Below are 26,014 nucleotides of genomic sequence, written 5' to 3'. Positions count from 1 at the left end.
TTAAATAATACTTCAAACTTTTATATTCCTCATTTTAAATTAAAAAAAATATCGTTCCAAAGGCAAGCAAATAAACGCGGCAGAGAAGTTCTTATTTGTGTGAATGAAAACATTGTTAAATATGTTGTTAATGATTTAAGTGTATCTGATAACAATAGAGAAATGAAGACCACACAGGTAAAACCACAGATGTCCTCATTTTAAAAATTTCAAGTCTTATAATTTTTATGATATTTTAGTACGAAGCTATTTTCATTTAAAAGTTCATAACCAAAAAAACTATGTTTTAAGGTTTTATGGTCATTTAAAAAAAGGGCAATTTTGAAACAACCACTGTTGTATAATGTTTACCGCGTAAAAAACACAGTTGTCCAAGTTATAAAACTTAACCAAATAAACTTAATAAAACTTAATAAAAGCGTAAATCACATGACTAACTATAATCCTTAAGAGCAACGCGTCATATGATGTAAACGACATTACGTTCACAGAAAAATAAGCCGTGGCTAGAGGATTGATATATATATATATATATATATATATATATATATATATATATATATATATATATATATATATATATATATACATATATATATATATATATATATATATATATATATATATATATATATATATATATATATATATATATATATATATATATATATATATATATATATATATATATCAATATATATACATATAATATATATATATATATATATATATATATATATATATATATATATATATATATATATATCAATATATATATATATATATATATATATCAATATATATATATATATATATATATATATATATATATATATATATATATATATATATCAATATATATATATATATATATATATATATATATGTATGTATATATATATCTATCCCCAATTAGGCCCACACACCTTATTGGTATTGATATATATATATATATATATATATATATATATATATATATATATATATATATAAATATATATTCAATATATATATATATATATATATATATATATATATATATATATATATATTCAAAATATATATATATATTCAAAATATATATATATATATTCAAAATGTATATATATATATATATATATATATATATACATATATATATATATACATATATATATATATATATATATATATATATATATATATATATATATATATATATATATACATATATATATATATATATATATATATATATATATATATATATATATATATATATATATACAAAATATATATAGAGAGAGTATGTCAAAAAAGTCCATCACCCTCTAATGATTTTTCAATAAAAACAAATTTTTATATGCTTAAATTTAGATTTTTGATCTCAAAAAACATATTTGTCACATGAAATTAATATTCTTATACTTATTATTCTTAACATTATCACCCCTTAAATAATTATTTTGCTAATATAGAATTAATAGTCTATTTGTGTGCCTTTCGCCTTGATGACTGCAAGAAATCTTTCAGACATTGAATTTACTTAGTTTTTAAGCCATTGTGTGTCGAATTTTTCCCACTCCTCAATAAGAATTGCCTTTAGTTGCGACAAACTAGATAGTTTTTGATCAGCTACTCTAATTTAAAAAAGATTCCATAAATTTTCAATCGGATTTAGGTCTGATGACTGAGGAACCCAATCTAACATCATAATACTGTTTTTTTTTTAACCACTCAGTAGCTAACTTTGATGTGTGTTTAGGATCTCCATCCTGTTGAAAGATAAAATTACAAGATAAGCCAGCACGTCTGAGCTTGATCTCAGTTTTCGTTTTAGAATATCAGTATAAACCTTTTTCGTCATTATTCCGTCAATAAATTCGAGTTCGCAAACACCACTCCAAGCAAAAGAGTCCCAAACCATCATTCGACCTATGATAAGAGGAGAAAATAAGTTAGGAGTATATATCATATTAAAATGTTATAATAAAGCTAAATGTTACCTCATCCATGCGTGACAGTTGGTCTCATACATTTAGGATTTAGGCGTTCACCATTTTTTCTCCATATGTGTATGATAACCATCAGAATCAAACAAACATATTTTTGTTTCAACGGACGATAAAACTCTTTGCCATTAGTAAATAGTCCAATTTGAATGTTTCTTAGCCCAAACCAATCTTTTTTTTATTATTTTTACTCAAAAAAGGCTCTTTTGGAGCAACTCTACCTACAAAACCTTGATTTTTCAAGCGATTGCGAAGAGTTTGAGGATTTACAGTTATACCATGATCTGTTTGTAAATCTTTTGCAAGCTTTGGTGCAGATAATCCTCAATCTTGTTAAACTTTTCGAATAATTTCTCTTTCAATGCGTGAGGTAGTCTTAGCTGGGCGTCCTTTTCTGGGCAAATTTTTTATGGTGCTAATTTTTTTATATTTTCTAATGATATTTCCTACACTATTAGGCTTAATATTTACTATTTTAGAAATAGTTTTATATTCTTTTCATTTATATTAGTGTCTCAGGTCAGTTTTTTTACTGATTCGTGAATTTCATATCTTTTTGCCATGATTTTTTTATTAAGAACCTAATAAGAAAACAAACTTTGCTAAAAAATTAGTTAGAATAAATTCTATCAATCAAATTTGTTTGTTTTTGGCTTTTTTTCTGCAATTTTACTAAGTTAAACAACAGAAAAGTTAAAAAATAATTAGGGGATAATGCACTTTTTTGACTTACACTATTTCTAATTTAGTGGACAATTTTTGTTATAAAATCTTGTAATAAAAATGTTTTTTAATATAAATTCAAAATTATAAAAAAAAATTGAGGTCAAAAATGTAAGTTTAAGCATATAAAAATTTGTTTTTATTGAAAAATCATCAGGGGGTGATTTTTTTACATACTGTATATATATATATATATATATATATATATATATATATATATATATATATATATATATATATATATATATATATATATATATATATATATATTAGGATGTCCCTTAGATTAGTGAAATTTTATATATATATATATATATATATATATATATATATATATATATATATATATATATAAATATATATATATATATATAAATATATATATATATATATATATATATATATATATATATATATATATATATATATATATATATATATATATATATATTAACACATATAGATCTTTATATATAATAAGACAAGTTTTTTTTAGTTGTAGTTTTTTTCTAAAATGAAACAAATTTTGTCTTATTATTTCATTTACTTTCTATTTTATTTATTAGGTGTACCTTGAAATTTGGATATCCTAATTAGGACGCTTGCGCATTTTGTATTCTAACAAATTCTAAAAAAATTTGACAGCATTAATGTTTCATTTTCAATTAGAACTCTGTTACATTCTGTGTAGGTATGATACCGCTATAGAATGTGACAGATACATGGCCATTGCGAATCATAAGTTTCTAACAGAAATATTAGATGGTTAGAGGAGTTTTTTCCAGAATTCTCACAAAAATCCAGAAACGTTCATTGTTATATATAAACATGATACAAGAAAAGTTTCTGAAATTTGCAGAGTTTCAAAGCCAAACCTCTTGATTGCTTGTTTTTTAAAATACGCTTACTTAGAAAATTGAAATATTAAAGGCTAGTTGCAATTTAAATACATGGAAAACTGGAAACATTCAACTTTATGTATGTTCCATCCCATATGTTTAGATCAAAGATTGAAGTCCCTGATAAACTGAAACAAGCCTACATAGCTCTGTTCCCTCTTACTTGTGATTAAAAATTTTATAAAAGTTTTCTTTAAAAAACTTTTATAAGATTTTTTATTTGAATTTTTTTTTTAAAAGAGGAGTGGGTAGGCTTTGAAATCCCGTCACACACTTTTGAGTACGTTGTGGTTGTATACTATAATTTGTTACCATCTATCTTTAACAAAATTAGGGCTCTAAAAGGTTACAAGCTAAAGTGGTTTATGAGTTAATGAATTTACAGCGGATCCATCACAATTGTCCAAAATGAGTGTCTTGTTTTCAAATAAACACTGTGAATGAACATTTTTTGTATTTAGCAGAAAGACTGAATGTATATATTGTGTTAGAATTAAAATGTCATATAAATATACTTTCAATTAAATAAATTATCAATCAACAGATATCTGATACCACTAAACACTAAACTTCATTTTTCTCAAAATGAGAAAAATGTGACATCTGTGGTTTTACCCGTGCGGTCTACAAATTTTAACTATTGAAATTATAAACAATGAATTAAAAACCTATTTTCCATTATTTTTGTCACTTAAATCAAACTCTGAAAATAAGACTATATATCAAATAAAATTAAATTACGCCCTTTTAACCAAAGCAATATGAAACAATATAAAAACCATTAATCACTCCTACACTGGAAGCATATAAACTTGAACGATATTTCAGACAAAACTTACAATAATTTTTTTTTAAACATTGGCGCGTATGACGCTAACTTTCCTATCATTGTAAAAACAATAAATCAAATATAATATCAAATATCAATCAAAATATAAACAACCCTTGAGTGACCAAGGGATTTAAAAAATCATCAAAGATAAAACAGAAGCTTTATATAAAATATCTTAAAACGAAATAATCTGCAATTGAGAAAATATATAAAGAATCCAAATACTTAGTTGAAAAAGTTTGTAAAAACTAGAAAATAATTACTATTAAAGACTCATATATAAATCTAAAAGTAACTCAAAACACACTTAGCAAATAAAAAAATAAATTAGTGGTAGACAAAAAAAATATTCAGGTTACCTCCCGCAGACGATTATAGTTGATAACAAATATGTATATAAATCAAGAGCTATAGCTAATGAACTTAATAAATTCTTCGTTGAATTTGGTCCCAAACTAGCAAACATAGTTCCTACCAATGCTAAATTTAGAGAACTTTTAGTACAGATGGATATTTGCATTGGCTCCAACGAATGATATTTTGAACTATCTTTTCAAGAGTTTGAAAAGGCTTTAAAATGTCTTTAAAAAAAATTAACAGAAGCAGATAACATAACCGGTAATATAGTCATAGAATGTTTTGAATACCTAAAAAATATCTTTTTTAAAGTCTATGGAGTGTCTATCCACCAAGGAGTTTTTCCTGAACAACTAAAAATTGCTAAAGTTACCCCAATTTTAAAAGAAGATACTAAACTTATAACAGTAATTATCGCCCTATCAATGCCCTCTTCACATTTTCAAAAACATTAGAAGATATTATGTACAATAGATTATACAATTATCTCCATTCTAATAATTTTTTATACAACTATTAATTCGGCTTTAAAAAAATAGTTCCAGAGAACACGCAGTTATCCAATCTGTACGTGAAATCTCTAATTTTTTTGAAAAGTCTAAATATAAATTAGGTGTTTTAATCAATCTTTCGAAAACATTCGATACTATCAATCATGAAATTTTAAGCTAAAATATTAAAGAATAAATTCCAAAGTTAAAAAATGGTTCAAAAGATATCTAACCAACCTTACACAGCTTGTTTTCAGCAATAATTATCACGCAAATAAGTTTCTAAATATTTCATGTGGCGTTCCACAAGGTTCCATTTTGGGACCATTATTGTTTTTGATTTTTATTAACGACCTAAATAAAGCCTCGAATTTAATAAGTAGGTATCTATCATGTTTGCTAAGGACACTAATTTATTCTTTTCCAATAATGACATTTATTGTGCAAATATTGGAAACAAATTGTGTCGTTCAGTATTTAGATATTCTAAATACTGAACGACACAATTTGTTTCCAATATTTGCATCAAAATGATTCATTTTGATGCAAATATTTGACTTTAAGTAAAAATTATAAACCAAATATACCTATTCCTCTATCAATCAAAAATCTTATTACATCCATTTTTATGGATTTACAGAAAGATAAACTACTGTTAAAATGTTTGCATGGTCAAAGACAAAGTTCAAATGAAGCGCTCAACTCACTTATATGGTACCTAAAAACCAAGGTACCTAAAATCACATTAGTTAGTAAAGATGTTGTGAAAATGGGTGTAAACTCTGGTATTTTGCATTTCAATGATGGTAGAAATGCTGTTTAAAAAGTATTACAGCATTTTGATATACAAGGAAATGTAGCACAATTGACAACAAATTTACCAGACAATATACGTAAAACGTAAAAAGTAAAACAAATGTAACGGAAGACTACTATTACGGTAAAGAAACAGAGAAAAAAACTAAGTGCAATAAAAAAAGGATTCAGTAAGAATCTTAACGCAAAGGAAGACTCATATGTTTCAGGAAGCTTTAACATGATTTTACAGTTTAAATGTGATTTTTTATTTATTTTGTACTTATTTTTGTTATTTCTGCAAGTTGAGTTTTTCATATTTTATCAAGATTTCAAAACATGATTTTTTCTGATTGAATAAAGCTTTTGTTCTGAAATTTTTAGGACATCTTCCTAACAACATTAGAATTAATTTGACGGATAGATTTTGGTCAATTATTTTTAAAACTTGTTGTTTTTAGCTTTCACTTCTTCAAACAGCTTGTTCATGGTACAAAATTCAACCTGTCTTTAAAAAAAGGTCATAACTTTACATATAAAAGGACTAATTAAAAATTTATCTTTTAAATGGAGTAAAATAATGTCATCAACAGATCTGCAAAGTTTAATTTATGGTTCTTAAGTCTGACTTAAGATAACGTGTTTTGAAAACATAAGAATTAGGTCTTTATTTACACTGTTTTTGCGCCATTATGGATTTTTGGTAAAGTTTTTCAAAAAATATTTTTTGCAAAAACATTTTAATTTTTTTGTGAAGCATTTCTGCATATTTTTAAAACTTTTTTAAAAACCTTTCATAAAAAGTTTTTTGTGCTCTATCACCTTAATGTTTTGTTTTGCTGAATATGTATTGATGTATTTTATATGCACAAGCTTGTAAAAAGGTTCTGATGATATAAATCAATAACATCTTATTTCAGAAACCTGGTTTGTGTTTGTGAAAGTAATTTATTTACTAAGAAAGCAAATGCAAACTAAATAAATAAAAATATGCCGGTTAAAGTATTGGTATTTGGGGCTACTTTAATTTTAATTGAGTACGAGTGTGTAACATTTATACAGGTTAAATCAACCAACATACACATATAGAGATGCTACAGAACTGTATGGTTCCATCAGTGGATATGCTGATTGATCGCAACGAATGGTAGCTGTTTCAACAAGATTTTGTAGGTGCCTACACAACTCGTGCAGTAAAAGCATCAATGAAAAATTAAATTAGACTTATTGCCCTGGCTAGCTCGATCACTGTATTTGAATTCAATTGAATCTATTTGGAGTTGGATGGAAAAAGAATTAGTCAAGGTGCAAATACGATCCATAAATAACCTTTAGCAAGAATAAGATACCATTTGGAGAAGAGTTCCAAATGAAATCTGCAACAATTTTGTAAAATCGGTGCAAAAAAGATGTGCTGCTTGCAAAAAAGCTCGTGAGGGATATTATAAACACTAGCCCGTGGATGTTATTCCTATTATACTTAGTACTATAATAGTTGATGTTATTTTTGTTATATATTGTTATATATGTTGTTTTTATAATAGTTAATGTTATTTTTGTTGCTGTAGTTTTTTACGTATTGTTTTTTTTTTAATGTTTTTTTACTGTTATGTTTGATAACGTTTTTATATACGGTTTTATGTTTTCGTATGCCATCCAAGATGCAAGAATTCAGAATTGATTTTTGATAACATATTAGTTCTAAATGCGATTTTGGACTGCGATTGACAAAAAATTCTTCAAAGTCGGTTTATTTATCCAAGATGTTTCTGAGTTGCACCACGGCTGTTTATTGATCTGAGTCTTCGATAAAATATTTCAAAGTTTGGCTCAAATCAATGTTAAATTATTTTCTCCGTAAAAAAATTGAAAAGATGAATCTATGTCCACTTATTACCAGTTCCAGTTGTTAGATATTGATAGTAAGAGATTAATAATAAAATGTTGCGTAAGAAAATGATTTTAAAGCCCAAAATTTACTATACCTATTTCATTGAAAGGGCACATTCATGCTACCCTTAACACCTCAGCCAAAAGAGCAGGGGTAGCAGTTGCTACCCTTTCCAGCGTGCCCGACTAATCCGCATTTAGTCTACCGAACATTTAAATTTTTTTATTTCTAACAATAATGTAAAATATATATTATATGTATATTTTAAATGATATACTTTTTTATCCATTTAATTAACCATAAAATTTATCTATAATTTTACAAAATTAGGTTCGGTATCATTCATATAGATAACTAGTCATTTGAATGATACCTTAATAAAATAAGAAGTCATTTGTACGCGCGTAATAAAATAAAATTTACATAATAGAAATCTTATTTGTACACAAAAAAATGTTTATATACTTTAATAATTCGTGTCATCAATATATCGATGTAGTTCAGTAGATGTTTAGACCTTCTTCTTTTGAGGCGCGACTTTCAGGGTTGCGGGTCTAAATCCTTATTAGGGAGATTTTTAAATAGGAATTCGCACTGTGGAGTGAACATACATCAACAGACTTAAATAAGCATTGGCATAGTAGCGTGTACATTAGGGCGTTGACTTTTTTGTACCTTCAGTTCCCTGTATAAAAAATAGATGAATTTTTGAAAAAGGTCAACCACCATGATCCTTAATGACATGCTGGGTCCCATATATTAGTAAAATATTTTTTCTCCATAAGTATATTACCCTGGGTCTCAAAAGAATCATAATTTCATAGAGATTTTAGAAATAATAATTTTAAATAAAAAATAAATTGCTAAAATTGATATACAAAAAAGCAACAATTTTTAACTAAAAACAGGAAAGATCGTTTTTTATGATATTTTGTAGCAATATTTTCTTTTAAAAAAAAGGTTTAAATAGAAAATATTACGATTTTCGAAATCACCATCAATACCTGGTTCTTTTGAGAGCCAGGTTGATATACTTTTGAAGAAAAAAAAATCAACTAATATTTGGGACCCCAGCATGTAATCAAGGGTGGGTGAAATTTTTCTAAAAGTAAATAAAACCAATGACTTTTCATTTACTTTCAAACCAAAATTCATCTATTTTTTATATAGGAACTTTGAGTTTTCCGTCAGTTGATGTTGACATCCTCTTGGTATCCTCGCATAGAATAACTTTTTCACTGCTTTATGTTTTTCTTCAATTGATATCTGTGACAATTGTTGTGGAGAAATAATATGCTGTTGATATTCTTGTGCTAGAGTGAATGATCCTTTGTCAGCAATAGCTCGCTGCAGATCCTGCAAAAAAAAAAAATTAGTTTACCAATGCACGTGATGAGGTTGTAAGTAGCTTTAAGATGGTATTTACTTTTTGTTGAACTTGTACTAGACTCCAAATTTCTGCAATTAGTTCCATTAGTGGTTGTGGCTGTGGTTTCCAGTTGACTGCACATTTTAGAATATTATTGGTTTATTCTGCATTATTGTTTGTACAGTTATCTTGGGCATTTCTGTCCAGACAAGGTCTCATCACATTTTTTTTAAGTATCGGGACAAGACATTTATCCAAATACTTTAGAAAGTTGTCTCCTTTTTTGTTTTTCAGATGTTTTCGACAAATTTGATTCGTTCTTTAAATACTATCGAATCATCTGAAAACACTGCACCTTGACTTCCAAACAAATCATATATAACCACTTGACGCATTTTTTTTCCAGTCCAACTTTATCTGCCAGATATGACTCCACATTTTGTTTTATGTATTGGATACATAAGATCTTGATTTTATTGCTGACATCATAGCCTTTTTCTGATCAGTTCCAAAAATAAAATTTTCAGTTTTGACACTTCCTTGGCGCTTCCTTGAATTTATTCCGTAAATGTTTGAAGAAACGAGCGTATGTACCATCAAATGCATTACATGCAGGAACAATGTCCCAAAGAAATTTGGATTCAATTGAAGATTTTTGCGGACTACAACCTGCATCTTAAATACTGTAACAGTGAGATGCACTTCTCCTAGTTTAAAAGTCCGATCAACCCCAGTGATTGATGGACGAGCAATTGAACGCATAGCTTTCATTTGCTGTATCATTTTTTCCAAATAAAGAATTACATTTGGAATTTTATTCTTTGTCTGCTCTAAAATCTGCACAAAGGGGTGATCGTGAAGAACATAACTGACTTGTTGAACATTGTCTGTGAAGTTTCTTTGGTTTCCTGTTGATCTTAATGTCGTATTTTTCATCTTATTGTAATATTTTTTGTTGCGTATCTGTTTAGAATCCTTTAGAGCATCGTTTTCTTCATGGTTTAGCTGTAGATTCTGGTAGATCTCTCTAGGTTGTTTGGTTTTTATTTGTGAGGCATTAGAATCCATGGCTGATCTGGATGTTTGCAGATAAGAAGATTGTGCATTGTTGCTGTTTCCATGTGGACATGATCCAGGATGTTTTCCAACGTATTCAACAAGGCAGACATATTCTGAATTTAGCAATGTCTCTTCTTCTATCCGACAAATGCGTCGTTTAAAATTATTTTTTGCTCTCAAACATGTATAGAATCGATGAAGCTGTATAACTTCAGATGGCAATGGCTGTGGCTTTAAATCAATGTAAGTAAAGTTTTTGTAACGTTTAACAGCTTACAATATTTTCCAGTCCTTTTGATGACGTTTTTAAAGTGACCAGAAGATAGATGAGTGTAAAAAGAAACTGGAGAAGCTCCATTTGCTCCTATTCATGCCCCACAGTCATCAACAAAGCAGCTTTATAAACCATTTGCACGCCTATGAATATTATTTTATTCTTAACAAGAAATTAGAGATTTTCTTTTGGACCTTTTAGAATTGTTTCTGACATATGAAGGATTGACCAATACATTAGTAACTTCAGCAACTTCTAAAAATTTTAGATTCTGAAGACTGTTGCTGGCATTTTGTAGTGGCACTATATTTTGGTTACTGGAATCTTCTGTTAGTTTTTGTAAAAACTGCTCTGTTTCATTGTCTTATATATCTTTGTCATTGAAGGTTAATGTGAGATTATTTTAATTGGCTAGTGGTGTAGTGCTTCTAAAGAAAAAAATATGTTGTGGATTAATCGTTATACACTTATATCTTGTTTGTTTTTTTAATAAAATATATTGATTTTGTATTTTGCTTGACCTATATACGCTGTTTGTAATAATAATTTATTGTGTTAATTAATCAACCTGATTCTGTCTCAAAGACTTTCGTTCAAAATGTTGGATTCAATCTCACTTGCAGGTAAACGCTTGGCAAGATAAACAATATGGTTGTATACTTTTGTTTCTTCACTGGTACAAGTCCAGAGTTCTGCAATTTTAGGATCCAATATTTTTCTAACTCTTTGTCCATAAACAACTACATTGCAAGGATGTACAAAATCACAGAAACTGCTATCAGCAGGAAAAAAAGAATGAATCGGCATTGCAAGAGCACACTTAATGCATAAATATACATTTGTTTGCTATATCCACCAATAGACACAACAGAACGCAACAACACTGGATACGTTGGTGTTTCGATATATATATAACCACCTGAGTACCCTGTTTTTCAAACAAACCTAGTAAATAATTTTAATAGTTATTAAAAAATACCTTGTTAGACTTTTCTTCCAATCAAGCTCATCTGCAATATGACAACATGGCTGGCAAAAAAAATTCACTTTCGGGGTTTTCCATTGACTTAAAAGTTCGTCATTCATGTCAAGGCAGATTGCGTGAACCCACTTTTTACATGTTCCACAACAAATTGTTCCATCTCCATTCATATTGAAATAAATACAAAATGAAAGTCGTACAAAAAAGAAAAAAGATCTTTCAAAAAGTTAAATCGTAAATTTTAAAGAATTATTTTAAACAAGACGTCGACCAAAATCACTGGCGAAGTTTGCTAAATTTATAGAAATTGGGTAAATAACTATACTATTTGCTCTTTGTTACACTATTCGTTAAAAAATTTAACTTTTTGTAATAATTTCAACACAAACATTTCCCTTTGGACAATAGCATTAGCAATTTGTATAATACTTTTAGGGCATTGGTAATGTTTTAAATAAAGATAATTCCATTTGGAAATTAAATCCACACAAAGGATTTAGCGTGGATATGCACTTAACAGCTGTTAAGTTAAAAGAAGCTAAAAGTTTCAGTATTTATAACTAACAAATACTTTTATGATCTTTAATTTTTTTCCGCATTATTATATCATTTAAAATTAATCATTGTTCAATTACGTGTTTTGCAGATCAGTAGTACTTCCAAAGGAACCCGTTTCCTATTGGGTGCACCTTTTTTGTTCCCATAAATGTTCAGATAAACATTTTTAGAATCACTAAATTTTTAATAACCTGGATGCCCTTAGTGTAGCATTTTCTTTATTTAGGTTTCTTATAAATAATTGGTTAAATATGTGAGTAGATTAGGTTTATTACAGTTAATTCGTACGTTATTTTGGGTTATTTTGAGTTACTTTTGGTTATTTCGGATTATTTCGGGTTATTTTAGGTAATTTTGAGTTATTTTGGGAAAATTATTAGTCAATCATATCGCATTTTGTATCATCGGTTAATTATTTGAATAAATTAAGTTTATTACAGTTAATTCGTTCGTTTTTGGGGGTTATTTTGGGTAATTTGGGGTTAATTATTTGTCAATCATATCGCATATTGTATTATCGGTCGATTATTTGACTAGATTAAGTTTATTGCATTTAATTCGTAGGGAAGAACTTGCACCCTTGATCCGTAAGCACCTTTGATCCTATAGCCTTATCTCCTTACTTTCATAACTTATTAAAGAGGGCTGATAACCAGCGTGTTATAAATATCGCATCTTCAAATTAATTGTGTTTTGGTCAGAGAGTAGACCACTATTAAATTTATTTCTAAAGAGTTTGATTTTGACGATAAAAAGTAATTTTTTTACTTTTACAAGGAACCCCACATCTTTAATATTATTTTGAGTTGAATAATTTTGCTTATCTCATTTTGTAACTAAACTATTCACCTCTTGTATGGTTGCTTTTGGTAAGCTATGGAAGCATCTAATATGACAAAAAAAGAATTTTTGTAAAAACTGAGCGGGTTAGCACCCTTGATCCTGATGCGTTTATGCACCTTTGATCCTATGATCAAAGGTGCATACACACACACAAACAAAATGTTTAACCAATAAAGTAACATGTACAATATGTCATATTGTTTTTAAATAAATTTTTTTCTTCCAAAATGTAGCCTTAAAAGTAGATTTTATACTATTTTGTGTTTTTTTTGTCCTCCTAATACTCTTATATAATATAATTGTATTCATATATATATATGTATATATATATATATATATATATATATATATATATATATATATATATATATATATATATATATATATATATATATATATATATATATACGTATGTATATATATATATACATATATATATATATGTGTGTGTGCGTGTGCGTGTGTGTGTGTGTGTGCGTTTGTGTGTGTGTGTGTGTGTTTGTTAATAAAGTAGATTCTAATAATTAAAAATCTTTATAAATGTTCTTCCAAAAATTAGGAATATAGCAAAACTATATAAATATTTTTCATTTTTTTACAGTTAAATATGGTGTATCATAAAAAAAGAAAAACCGATAGACCACCAAGAGGTAAAGTTAATGGAAATGAAATGCGAGCAGCTGTTAATGCAGTTCTTAATGGTTGTACAGTTTATCGTGTATCTAAAGAGAGTGGAATCAATTTAATGACACTTAAGAGATATGTAAGGAAATGTCAATTAAATCCAAGTACAGTCTGCAAACCTAACTTCATTACCATGCAAATCTTTACCAACGAAGAAGAAACATCTTTATCAGACTATCTTTTAAGGGCTTCAAAACTTCACTATTGATTGTCAACCAAAACAACACGAAAGCTTGCCTATGAATTTGCAATGACTCTTTCTAAGCGCATTCCTAAATTTTGGAAAATTTTACAAATTGTTGGGAAACAGTGGCTTCGTGGTTTTATGTTACGTAGGAATGAGTTATCTTTACGAAATCCAGAAGCTACTAGTATGGCACGAGCAACTGCTTTTAATCGTTATACAGTCGGAGAATTTTTCACCAATCTAAAAGATGTTCGTCTGCAACACAAATTTCAGCCACAAAACATATATAATGTTGATGAGATAGGTCTTACAACCGTTCAAAAACCAGTTAAAGTAATTGCTGAAAAAGGAGATAAACAAGTTGGAAGGATAACTTCAGCAGAAAGAGGGACATTGGTAACAGTTTGTTGTGCAGTTAATGCAATAGGAAACTCAATCTCTCCATTTTTTATTTTTCCAAGAGTTCATTTCAAAGGAAGTATGTTAAATGGTGGTCCACCTGGATGTGTTGGGGTTGCAAACCCATCTGGCTGGATGAATTGTGCATATTTTTTCGAGTGGATGAAACATTTTATTCAAAATGTGAAATGTTCACCAGCTAATCCAGTGCTTTTACTTCTTGACAACCATGAGAGCCATGTTTCAATTGTGTGTTTAGATTTAGCTAAAAAAAATGGCATAACTATGCTGTCCTTTCCACCACATTGTAGTCACAAGCTGCAGCCATTAGATCGGTCAGTTTATGGGCCTTTGAAACGTTATTACAATACAGCCTGTGATGATTGGGTTGTATCTAATCCAAGACCGATGACCATGTATGATATAGCTGCAGTTGTAAGGAAAGCTTATGCACAAGCTTTTACTTTGTCTAACATTTCTGCATGATTTGCTGTGGCAGGAATTGAACCCTTAATCCTAACATATTTTCTGATAATGAGTTTTTGGCTTCATATGTAACAGATCGTCCAGAACCTATTACTGCTAACCCATCTCCAGGTGTTATTGATCCAGTATCTGCTATTGTTCATGCCCCAGCTTTTAATCAATCATTGATGTTAAGTCTGTCATCAAGGCCAACTTGTAGTGTATTGCCAATTCAGCCTATATCTGACCCTGTAAGTCAACTATCCAGTGTTTCTATTAATATCTCTCATCAAGCAAGTCTAGAAAAAATTAGGCCATTTCCGAAAGCTGGATCAAGGAAGTTCATTAAAGGACGTAAGCGTCAGCGTACCCGAATACTCACAGACACCCCTGTTCGAAATGAACTAAATAGGCTTCAGGAAATGAAAAAAAAGTCTCAGTCAAAAAAGAAAAAATATGAAAAGCAAAATAAGATCTTCATGACAAGGAAAAGAAAACTTGATCTTGAAAGTAATGAAAAAAAAAACGTTGAGTCTCAGTAAAAAATAACATTTTTTCCATTGATTTTTTCTTTTAAGAAGGATAAATTTGTAGTAAAATTAATAATAACTTTATTGGTATTTATTATAGACACTTTTGACGACTTAAAAATAATTCTTACACATTTATGGTATAAGTTTGATCTCAGAACTTGTATACACACATAGGATCAAGGGTGCTTATAAGTAGGATCATGGGAGCATACTGGTATGCACCCATGATCCCAATTGAGGGTTCTTAGTTTTTATAATTTTAAATCTACTTAAAATATTCTGGTAAAAAAAAGATTATTGAATTATAATAAGGTATAAAATTTGCTATTATGTACTGTTACTTTAGAGATCGAAATGAAAACATATATTCATTAAATTGGCCTGATAGATTTTTAGGATCATGGGTGCATACTCTCCCCTACGTTGTTTTGGGTTTTTTCGGGTTATTTCGTCTTTAAGACGCACCCGGTTTTGACAGGCATTCTTTAAAATAAAATAAAAATATTTTCGATATTTATTTAAATTGAGTTTATATACTAATTTAGTTTGTATAAAAAAATTATTAGGTTAAATTAAACAAGAATTTCTAGTGACATCGTCTAAATTTAATTTGAATTAATAACCTGTTTAAATACGCGCGTAAGAAAAAATTAGTTTGTACGCGCGTAAAATAATCTTTTTAACTCATTTTTACGCGCGTGCAAATAATGCCTACCAATAAAATAAACAAAACAAAAAACAAACACCAAATGTAATAAAATAGATACAAAATTAAAAAAAAAATTAAATAAATGAAGAACAATATTATTAAAACAAAAAGAAAAGAGTGAATGAGGTGACATGAGAGATAATGAAGGAATGACGTGACATGAGAGATAATGAAGGAATGAGGTAACACAACGGTTTAACGATCAGAAGGGTTATAGAAAATAAAAAACGAAACTAAAGAATATATTTAAAAATTAGAAATAAAAAATATGAAATCATTTGAATAATAGCAACAAATATAAAAAACAAAAAAAACAATTATAATTTGTAACAACACTTCAAAAAAATACACAATATAAAGAATACACAAAAGTACTCGCTAATATATTATATTAACGTGCACCTTGGTGTATTTTTTACATTGTGTATTGTTTATGTTGTTGTGTATTTGTGTGCATCGTTTTTTATATAAACGATGCACAAAAATACACGACAATATAAAAAATACACAGAAATAATGTATTACAATGTAAACAACGCAAACAACTTATGTTAATAAAACTTAAAACATTGTTCTTTTTTTTTTTTTATTTAATAAATTTTTCAATGACCATATATTATATATTAACTATCCTGTTTTAAATCTATACTATTGTTTTTTAAAAATATTATTGAATAAGGATAAATAAATAAAATTACCCACAACAGATGCTTTAATTTAATATTATATATATATATATATATATATATATATATATATATATATATATATATATATATATATATATATATATATATGCACTATACTTTAGAGATGGTTGATGTAAAAGTTGAACTAAAATTAGCAAGAGAGTTAATAAACAAAAAAGACTACAAAGCTGCATTGTTTCACTGCAAAGTATTTTAAGTTTTTATTTATTTTTACGCAATGGTGTTTTTCAATGTATTTTAAAAATAAAGTTATTTGTATATGAGTAACTAATTATAAGTAAACTATTACTAATGTTTATGTATTAACAATTTAAAAAAGGCCTTTTTAAACAATTGTTATATAAGTTTTTTTTATTAGTTTATTGATATTGATACTATCAAAAGGCTACAGGAATTAAACTCTTTTGAACTCTGTTATATTTTCACAAGTTTGTAGGGTGGGGAGGTTAATGAGTTTAAAATATAGTTTTCAAAAGATAATGATTAGATAAATTGCAAGGAATTCCTCTTGACAAATTTTTAAATTCAGTGTTCTTAATAGCAGATGGTTGTGCTTGATGGTTTAATCTCCTTTTTCAGTAACTTTTGAATAGCACAAAGTTTCATCCTTGGTTCCATACTGCTTTTTGTCTATATTAATGATCTTTTAGAGAATCATACCTATAATTGCTATTACTTCTAGTTCTGCAAAGTTTCCTCTTTTTACTACAACTGTTCTTTCATGTTTAAAAAACTTTCATTCATCTATTATTTTTCAAGAATATATCTGTGTTTTAGAATATATCATTGCTTTCCTTTTTTTTTCTTTCTGTCATTATGTTTTTTAAAATCATATTGTTTACAGATATGTTTTTTGTCAGCTATTATCTTGCTTTTTAAATTTATTCTTTATTTTTAGTCTTGTTGAAAATGTTGTTCTAATATAATGCTCTAATATAATGTTTAAATCTTAAAACATTATCTAGGAAATAATAATCAGAGAAGGAACATCATTTTGTTAATATTGTTGCTAGCAAACTATATAATACCTATGGTACAAAACCTTAAAAATTAGGATGTTAAAATTTGTTGAACAAAAAACAAAAAAAATTGATATATGCCATTTATGTTAGAATCAATATTTTACAGCTTTTTTGCAGAAAAATTTATAAAGTTTAGTGTTCTTTATGGTCATAAAACTACTTTAATTGAAAATATTGTTTCATGAATAAAATTCTTATTGACAGGTTGTATTATTAGTTTTTGTGGTACAACATTACAAAAATATGTTTATAACAGTAAAGTCTTAGTGATTCCGTCTTTTTACGTGGGTAGGGATGCCTAAAACTGATGAATATGGATTTTTCAATAGTTTTGTTATTAAACATGTATAAGTATTATATTAGTTTGCTTTTAATAACAAAAACATTTAAATTAATAAAAAAAAGTAAAAATAATAAGAAAAGGTTTATACAAAGAAAAAACCTGAGTTGAAATGGTTCATATAATATTTTTTGATTAACTTTTAAACTGAAAATATGACTCATTTTTTTGTATAACTTTTTCGGGAATTTTTTTAAAAACAACTTCTTAATTAAGTACTTTTTTTGCACAAGGTAATTTTTATTTATTATTTATTTATTTTTTTTTGCATTTTATATCAAAGTTTGCGCATGCATCAATTTATGCACATTTCAAGAAATTACACAATTTGTTATATTTTTTTATATTATTATTTTTAATTATTCACCTCCCCAAGGCCGATAAGGCAACTACAGTTTTTTATGGTTACAACCTTCTCTCAACTCCATTACTCAAAAACATGAACCTCGACGAACAAGTTGAGCGCAGTATTACCAGGGACATGGTGGGGATCAAACTCGAAACTTCTCACTTATGAGGCGAGCGCTCTACCACTACACCACTACCGCATTTTACCAACATTCAATTTTGACAACATTTTAACTATTTTAAACTTAACAACAGACAGTTTTATTTTACAGTAAATTAAACAAAAGATTTTTTTTAATTGCTGTTATTAAATAATATTTTTCAACAAAAAATGTGTAAAAATAGTAACGTTAAAATAACATCTTGATATTATTTCTTCGCGCAACCTCATGTATTATATTTTTCCAAATATATCCAAATTGTTTTTCAGAAATACAAGTTAAAAAATATTTTTAAAAAAACTTTCAATATTTATTTAAAGAGTCTATCTAATTTTAAAAAAAAGTTTTTAGTTGGGGAAGTTTGTGTACCTAGAGTCACTTTTTTTAATACCCAAATTCAAGGCCCCAGAGTTGTCTAAAAATGGTGAAACTGATATGATCACATCTCTATACTAATTACTTTATATTAGTATAGATACGATGATTTAATAATAAAAGTCTGTCATGTAGAAGGATTTAAAAATTATTGGCCCCAGGTATAGTAAGCTTCTTTTTGTCGTACCTAGGGCCACTCTCTGAAAATTATGTTTAACTCGATAATAAATTGACAACAAAGATAGACACAAGTTTGGTTAAAAATTTATTTAATCATAAGTTGTTTTCAACAAATTTAGTTTTCCTTGATTGCAACATAAAATTGACTAATAGATCTAGAGCAAAATTGACAAATAAGTCTTTGCGTAAAATGATTATCCCAAAACAACAGCGAGAAAAACAATATTCTGCGCCAATCAAAATTCAACAATCTACCTCATTATCAAAAAAGTTCTCAACACACATATGGCCCTAGGTACAAGCAAACTATATGTCCCTAGGTGCAAGACTTGATAGCCTCATAAAAATGTTATCTATTAGGAAAACTGAATTGGGAAAAAACTTATTGAACATCATATTTAATACTTAAGTGCGTGTGGTGCAGTAGTGGTAGAGTGCTCGCTTTAATTTATTTCTCAGCGCAGCAGCCTTGTTCGTCAAGGTTTGTGTTTTGGTGATATAGAGTTGAAAGAGGGTTATAACCACAATTACGTAGCCTCCTCATCTGTTGTGGCCATCACAGTCTTAAGGAGGTGAATTAACAAAAAAACAAGAAAAAGTAACAAACAATATAATACACAAAAACTTATAGAAAACCATTTTCTCTAGGATTGTAAAACAATCTAAGATACCAGTGGCAAAAATTTATTTTAGACCATCAAAAAACATTTTCCGCTTATAACTTACCATAGCAACGCACTCTGGAAATCAAAATAGGAATAAAAAATAAAATTTTTTATAACTAATCATCTGACTGAGCAGCATTACCTAGAACTTTATAATTTTCAGATAAAGTGTGATGGCTCTAGGTACATAGAGTCCCTAGTTAACATAACTCTAAATGAATATTTTAAATTCGTTCTATCTTTTGAAAAAACAAGTTTTTCATACATTCCATTTTCTTTTGAGTTTCATAATGAGTTTTAATTCTTTTTTTATAAATTAGGTTCAGTTAGTAACTAAACAACAGTTTTTCTGCATGTGATTACTTTTTTATCCATTTTATTGTCCTGAACTCATTAAAGTATGTTATAAATTAAATTGGTTACAACAACTTGTTATAAATGGATGTTTAAAAATAAATTTCATGTTTCAAAAGCCTAAAAGCCACAGAGAAACTTTGATAATTCAACACCAGACCAGCATGCTTATAGCAAAGCAATAAGTAAAGTTTGTAATTCAGTTGAGTAGCTATTTGGTCTTATTGCTAACTATTTTAAGTTTTCAGATTTTTAAAAAACTTTAAAAAATAAATATACTATTTACAGATAATATTCTCGAAAAATAAGTGTTAAAAAAGATGCTTGTAGTGTTTGTTTTTTAATATTTCAAATATAAAACTTACTTTTTTCTACCAAAGAAGATGGCACTCTGCCATCTTCAACGTTCTGTAAACAATGTGAAAATAAATAGTTTGAGGTTAAGAACAGAATGTAGAAATTCAACATGGGTCAAAATACTTGTCACCAAGCTACTTTTATCAACCCTGTCAAGGTAGTTACCTTGTGATACACATGCTAGTGGAATCAAACAAGAGTATTGTCCATCAAGAATAACTTAATTAATGCAATTGTGGTAGTGGTGTAGTGGTAAGAGTGCTCGCTTTGTCAGCGAGAGGTTCGGAGTTTGACTCCCACCACGTCCCTGGAAGTACCACGCTCAACTTAGTTTCTCCGCGCAGCGGCCTTGCTCGGCAAGGTTCGTGTTTCGGAGTTAAAGAGTTGAGAGAGGGTTGCACCACAAATAACAACTAAAAAATAAAAAACACAGAAAAATGAGTAGCCTCCTCGACTGTAGTGGCCCCCCTCGGGCCTTGGGGAGGTGAATAATCTAAAAAAAAAAAAAAATTAAAAAAAGATGATATCTCAATATCATCAATATTTCATCAATATTTTTTAAAAGCTTTTCCAGATACACAAGCAAACTTTTGATATATCAATAGCAATTGTCCTTGCCTCACTGCATCCATCTAATGCACTAAAAAATCTTTCTGTTACAACTTTTAACAAATCAGCAGTAAAATAATAAGATACAAAATTCATATCGATTGTCATAGAGTAAGTTATTAGACTCAAAATGAGATATTAGAAGTTTGTTAACTTTAAAGACTTTGCTAATAGTAGTAAAAAGACTGATTGGGTGTTAGAAGTGTTTAAGTAATTTCTTGATTTTTTAAGAATTTACAGAAAAAGTTTTGGGGTCATTCCATGCCAACTGGACCAAGGTCCACCATGGTTTCCCTCAGATTTTGATGAAACTTAGTGGGTTTATTAATATCAATAAGAAAATTAATTCCTGAAAATTTCAGCACAAAATCTTTTGTGGTTCATGAGATATGGTCATTTAAAATTTCTGATTTCTCCAAAAATAAAAACTTCAGTAGCAAAAACATGATTTGTTCATACTTTGAAGCTCTATATTTTAAAAACAAAATTTCAGAAAACTTTCTAGCTTTTTTTATTGTATACAACTCTAGACTTACTTTAATAAAACTTTGACATTGAATTCTTAAATGTCACATTTTTTCCATAATAGCTACCTAATAAAGCGAAAAAAGTGTTTGCAAGTATAAAAGGTTGGTTTTTGATGAGTCAATATACAAAACCTGCAGTTTAAGAAGTGAAAAAAAAAATTTTTTTAGTTTCATATGGTAGGTTTCTAAATTTTTAGAAATTTACTGATAAGATAGAATTTATTAAAAAATTATAGACCTCTAAAAATGGCTGCGGCTAAAACTTAGAAAAATGTGCCTCCACTTCAAACCACCGGTAACCTAGGATCAATACTGGTTTTAATAAAAAAAAATTTTTCTTCTAATTTAGTAGACTTTATTACAGTGATTTCAGAAAAAAAAATAGTGGGTACTTATGGGGAAGTTACAAAATCAGAATAATGAAAATTGCCCAAAATGCATTAAAAACAATAAAAATAAAGTTATTGTTGTACTTTAGTTTGTATTATATATTGTAATACAAAGTATGTATGAATTTAAAAGTATTTCATAATCAGTACTAGAAATAAGTTTCTAGTTAAGCCTGAATTAAACTCAATTTTTAAATAGCCCTAGCTCTTTCCTGCCCGCTCCCCTGTCCGTTTACTTTTTAACAGCCACATTTTTTCCCAGAACTTAAAAAAAAATTGTAATTGAACACTTCTTCTTACATGGTGCGTCTGGTTTTATGTTTAATGTATGAAGTGCCTTTATGCCTAAACACACCACTAAACATACGCATATAAAAACTGAAATTTAGTTTTTAATGATTTCATATAAAACTTATTAGTAGCCTATTAAGTAAAACTGAAATGAAAGACTTTTAGTCTAATTCACCTGATTTTTAATACCATGACTATAAATTTTATAATATTTTTTCAATACATTCACGATTCCACCCTTCCTCATTAATTTGACTTATTTGATTATCATATTCAAATTTAGATTACAACTTATACCAAGTTATAAGAGTTATTTGACTTGTCAACATAGTGCACAAGTTGATTATGTAATAAAGAATATTATTATTATTAAGTATATTATTAATTTAATAAACAATCAATATAAACAATGATCCTTTTAAATAATTTTTGCTAAAAAACTCAGGCCAAAGTGTTTTTTTCCTATTAGAGCTGCTTCAGGTGTATTATATTGCATAAACTTTACAGATGAGATGGGTGTCATTTGACAAAATGTATACTAATATAAATGTCAAAAAAGTCAAATTAATGAGGAAGGGTGGAATCGTGAATGTATTGAAAAAATATTATAAAATTTATAGTCATGGTATTAAATATCAGGTGAATTAGACTAAAAGTCTTTCATTTCAGTTTTACTTAATAGGCTACTAATAAGTTTTATATGAAATCATTAAAAACTAAATTTCAGTTTTTATATGTGTATGTTTAGTGGTGTGTTTCACTTCTTAAACTGCAGGTTTTGTATATTGACTCATCAAAAACCAACCTTTTATACTTGCAAACAATTTTTTCGTTTTTTTAGGTAGCTATTATGGAAAAAATGTGACATTCAAGAATTCAATGTCAAAGTTTTATTAAAGTAAGTCTAGAGTTGTATACAATAAAAAAAGCTAGAAGGTTTTCTGAAATTTTGTTTTTAAAATATAGAGCTTCAAAGTATGAACAAATCATGTTTTTGCTACTGAAGTTTTTATTTTTGGAGAAATCAGAAATTTTAAATGACCATATCTCATGAACCACAAAAGATTTTGTGCTGAAATTTTCAGGAATTGCTTTTCTCATTGATATTAATAAACCCACTAAGTTTCATCAAAATCTGAGGGGGTCCATGTTGAAATCCTAAAATTTTGGTCCATTTGGCTTGGAATGACCCTTAGGAGTCACAGATGCCATTTTCTTGCAGGATTCCCAGGAGTGACGTCTCATCATGCATATGCATGTTTTGTTTTGACAACTCAATAACATGTTTTGATAATTTGCGCATTTTAAAAATGCAATGAAAAAACCAAACTAAATTAAAGAGAAAATTAAAAATAAACAAAACATAAACTGAAAAGAGAAACAAAGAAAGGTTAGTCAGGAAAAATAAAAACATAAAACGATACTTTTTTATTTAAACTTCTCAAATTAATAGTTCCCAGGTAATAATCTTTCACTTATAATGTCAGTGTACTGCTTCAGATGTAAGTGTAACTTTAGTGTAACTAGGATAAACTATTAGTTCAATTTTAGGTATTGTTTCAAATCTTTTTAATGGATTTTTTTAATGTTTAATTCACTAAGTAGACATTAGAAAATATCAAAGTTTCAAAGTTTTTAAATAATTAAGTTTAGATAAATTTTAAATAATTAAGTTTAGTAAATTAATTAATTAGTAATTAAGTTTGAATTAAATAACATTAAAACTTTGATCTTTTCTAAAGTCTATTAAGTGAAACACTTCTGAATTTAAAAAAAAATATAGTTTTATTATTTTAAGTTTATCTTTTATTTATTTTCTCATTCTTTTAGGTTTATTTTCTTTATTTCAGTTTTTGAATTGGTTTGTTTTAATTTTTCTTTAGTTTAGGTTGGTTTTTTAAACCTATATTTCTCATTCCAATCATCCTAAAGTCATAACAAAAGCTTTTTATGTGACCTCAACAGTTCACAACAAAAGCACTATCAGAGATACCTTTCATTTGCAATATGGCACTGTTAATATTATGATATTTTACCAGTGTCGATGGAATCAGCCTTTGAGAGCTGATTTCAGAATTCAGGAAACCTTACTACAGTGAGAACCATTTAACTCAGTTTTGGAACTGTACTCTAATTAGGAAATAACAGAAATAGATGCAAAGCCATTACTAAGAAGGCTTGTGCTGTCTTAGTAATGGCTTTGCATCAATCTATGATTAGAGTGAAAAAAGGAAATTAATATTAATTTATAAGTCAGGGTTGTCTAAATTCAAACAGTCAAAGATCTAAGTGCTTTTTTACTGAGAATGCAAAGTTATGTTAATTTTGACTTCATGTATTATTTGATTTTCATTACTTAAAGTTATAAACTTGGCAAATAATATGATCTATTAAATGCATAGTAAACTTTTTATAGATCCTTTTTAATAATAAAACAAATTTAACATACTATTATTATTTCTATTTTTTTAGATACTTCTTAACAATAAACCAAGTTTAAAAATACAATTATTATTTTTAGCTTATTTTATTTTATTTATAATTATTTATAATTATTATTTATTTATAACTATTATTTTTAGCATTAAATTCATATTTTAGAATGTTTTGAAACACGACAAGGAGAATTATAATGCTTTGGTCTTTTTTGGTGTTAGTGCTACAGAGTTAAAAGAGTTTGAAAAAGCAAGAAAAGCTTATGATAAAGCTATTACTATTAATGACAAATTACCACTAGCTTGGCAGGTTGACTTTTATTTAATAAATTTTTTATTTTTTTATAAAGGTTATATGTAAAGTTTTTTTTTTTTTTTTTTTCTTCTTCTCTTTAAAGTTTAACTTCCATGCTTCCACACTTAGGTGGTTCGAACAGGTTTCCATAATGCTATTTTCTTACTTTAATGATATTATGGAAAAAGTTAAAGGAATTTTTTTATAACTTGTTTGTCTTCCTGGCATTAACCTGTTTTGTAGATCAGAACTGAGTATTTTTATTGTGGTACTACTACTAGGATCATCCAAGATTTAAGAGCTCTTGCTACCCTTACTCACAATTAAATTTAAGCTTAGTAGTTCTTCTTCTTAAAATAATTTGCCTTCACTACCACTAAGGAGCTCCCACATATGATGTAGGTTATACTTGATTACAAGTTACCAGTAGTAGGCTGACCTTATCTGACTGAATGACCTGATCTTACTGTACAAAATATATACAAAAGTAAAATATTGCAATGAAGTCATTTTTGCATATCATGTATATCTTTTGTGTGTTATCAAAGCCAATGTTTGTACAAGCTTGACATCCATTTTTTTTCAGCAATTTTTAAATCTGGTTTTTAGTTAGTAAACATTACCAGCTGTTGAGCCATCTACATAAATATCATTGTTAAAAAATTGCCTTAAAGTCTTCAATAAGATATTTGCCAAATTCATGTCTTGCTCGCCTGTTTCTTTTGCTGGATTCATGTTATTTGTTACTATTGGTATCTTGTATTGCGCTTGTAGCCAATCTGTGCTGATTTGTCATTGTGTAATGAGGCTAAAATAGCCAAAAATACATATTCACTATGGCTGTCATGTTCCTGTGAATGATTCTAACCACTTGAATATAGTTTTTTTGGGGTACTCTTTTTAGTTGATACCTGT

The 26,014-nt window shown here is 27.7% G+C and overlaps 2 protein-coding genes across 2 annotated transcripts in view; both read left to right on the top strand.

Annotated features, from left to right (window-relative positions):
• Positions 1-13,998: 13,998 nt before the first annotated feature.
• LOC136089815 (uncharacterized) lies at positions 13,999-14,820 on the top strand. The gene has a single exon (XM_065815904.1). The coding sequence runs from the start codon at positions 13,999-14,001 to the stop codon at positions 14,818-14,820; it is 822 nt and encodes a 273-aa protein (XP_065671976.1).
• A 1,210-nt stretch (positions 14,821-16,030) lies between these two features.
• The window catches only part of LOC100203888 (tetratricopeptide repeat protein 37), an 85,536-nt gene continuing 75,552 nt past the window's right edge, over positions 16,031-26,014 (top strand). The window contains exons 1-3 of the mRNA XM_065816935.1: positions 16,031-16,223; positions 16,853-16,938; positions 24,971-25,114. Of these exons, the coding sequence (XP_065673007.1) occupies positions 16,855-16,938; positions 24,971-25,114 (228 nt within the window). The 5' untranslated portion in view covers positions 16,031-16,223; positions 16,853-16,854. The remainder of the gene's footprint in view (positions 16,224-16,852; positions 16,939-24,970; positions 25,115-26,014) is intronic.

The sequence above is a fragment of the Hydra vulgaris genome, chromosome 13 (genome assembly GCF_038396675.1).
Source record: "Hydra vulgaris chromosome 13, alternate assembly HydraT2T_AEP".
Classification (NCBI taxonomy): Eukaryota; Metazoa; Cnidaria; class Hydrozoa; order Anthoathecata; family Hydridae; genus Hydra; species Hydra vulgaris.
The sequence above is the reverse complement of the archived record's forward strand: the minus strand, read 5'-3'. Positions and strand labels throughout refer to the sequence as shown.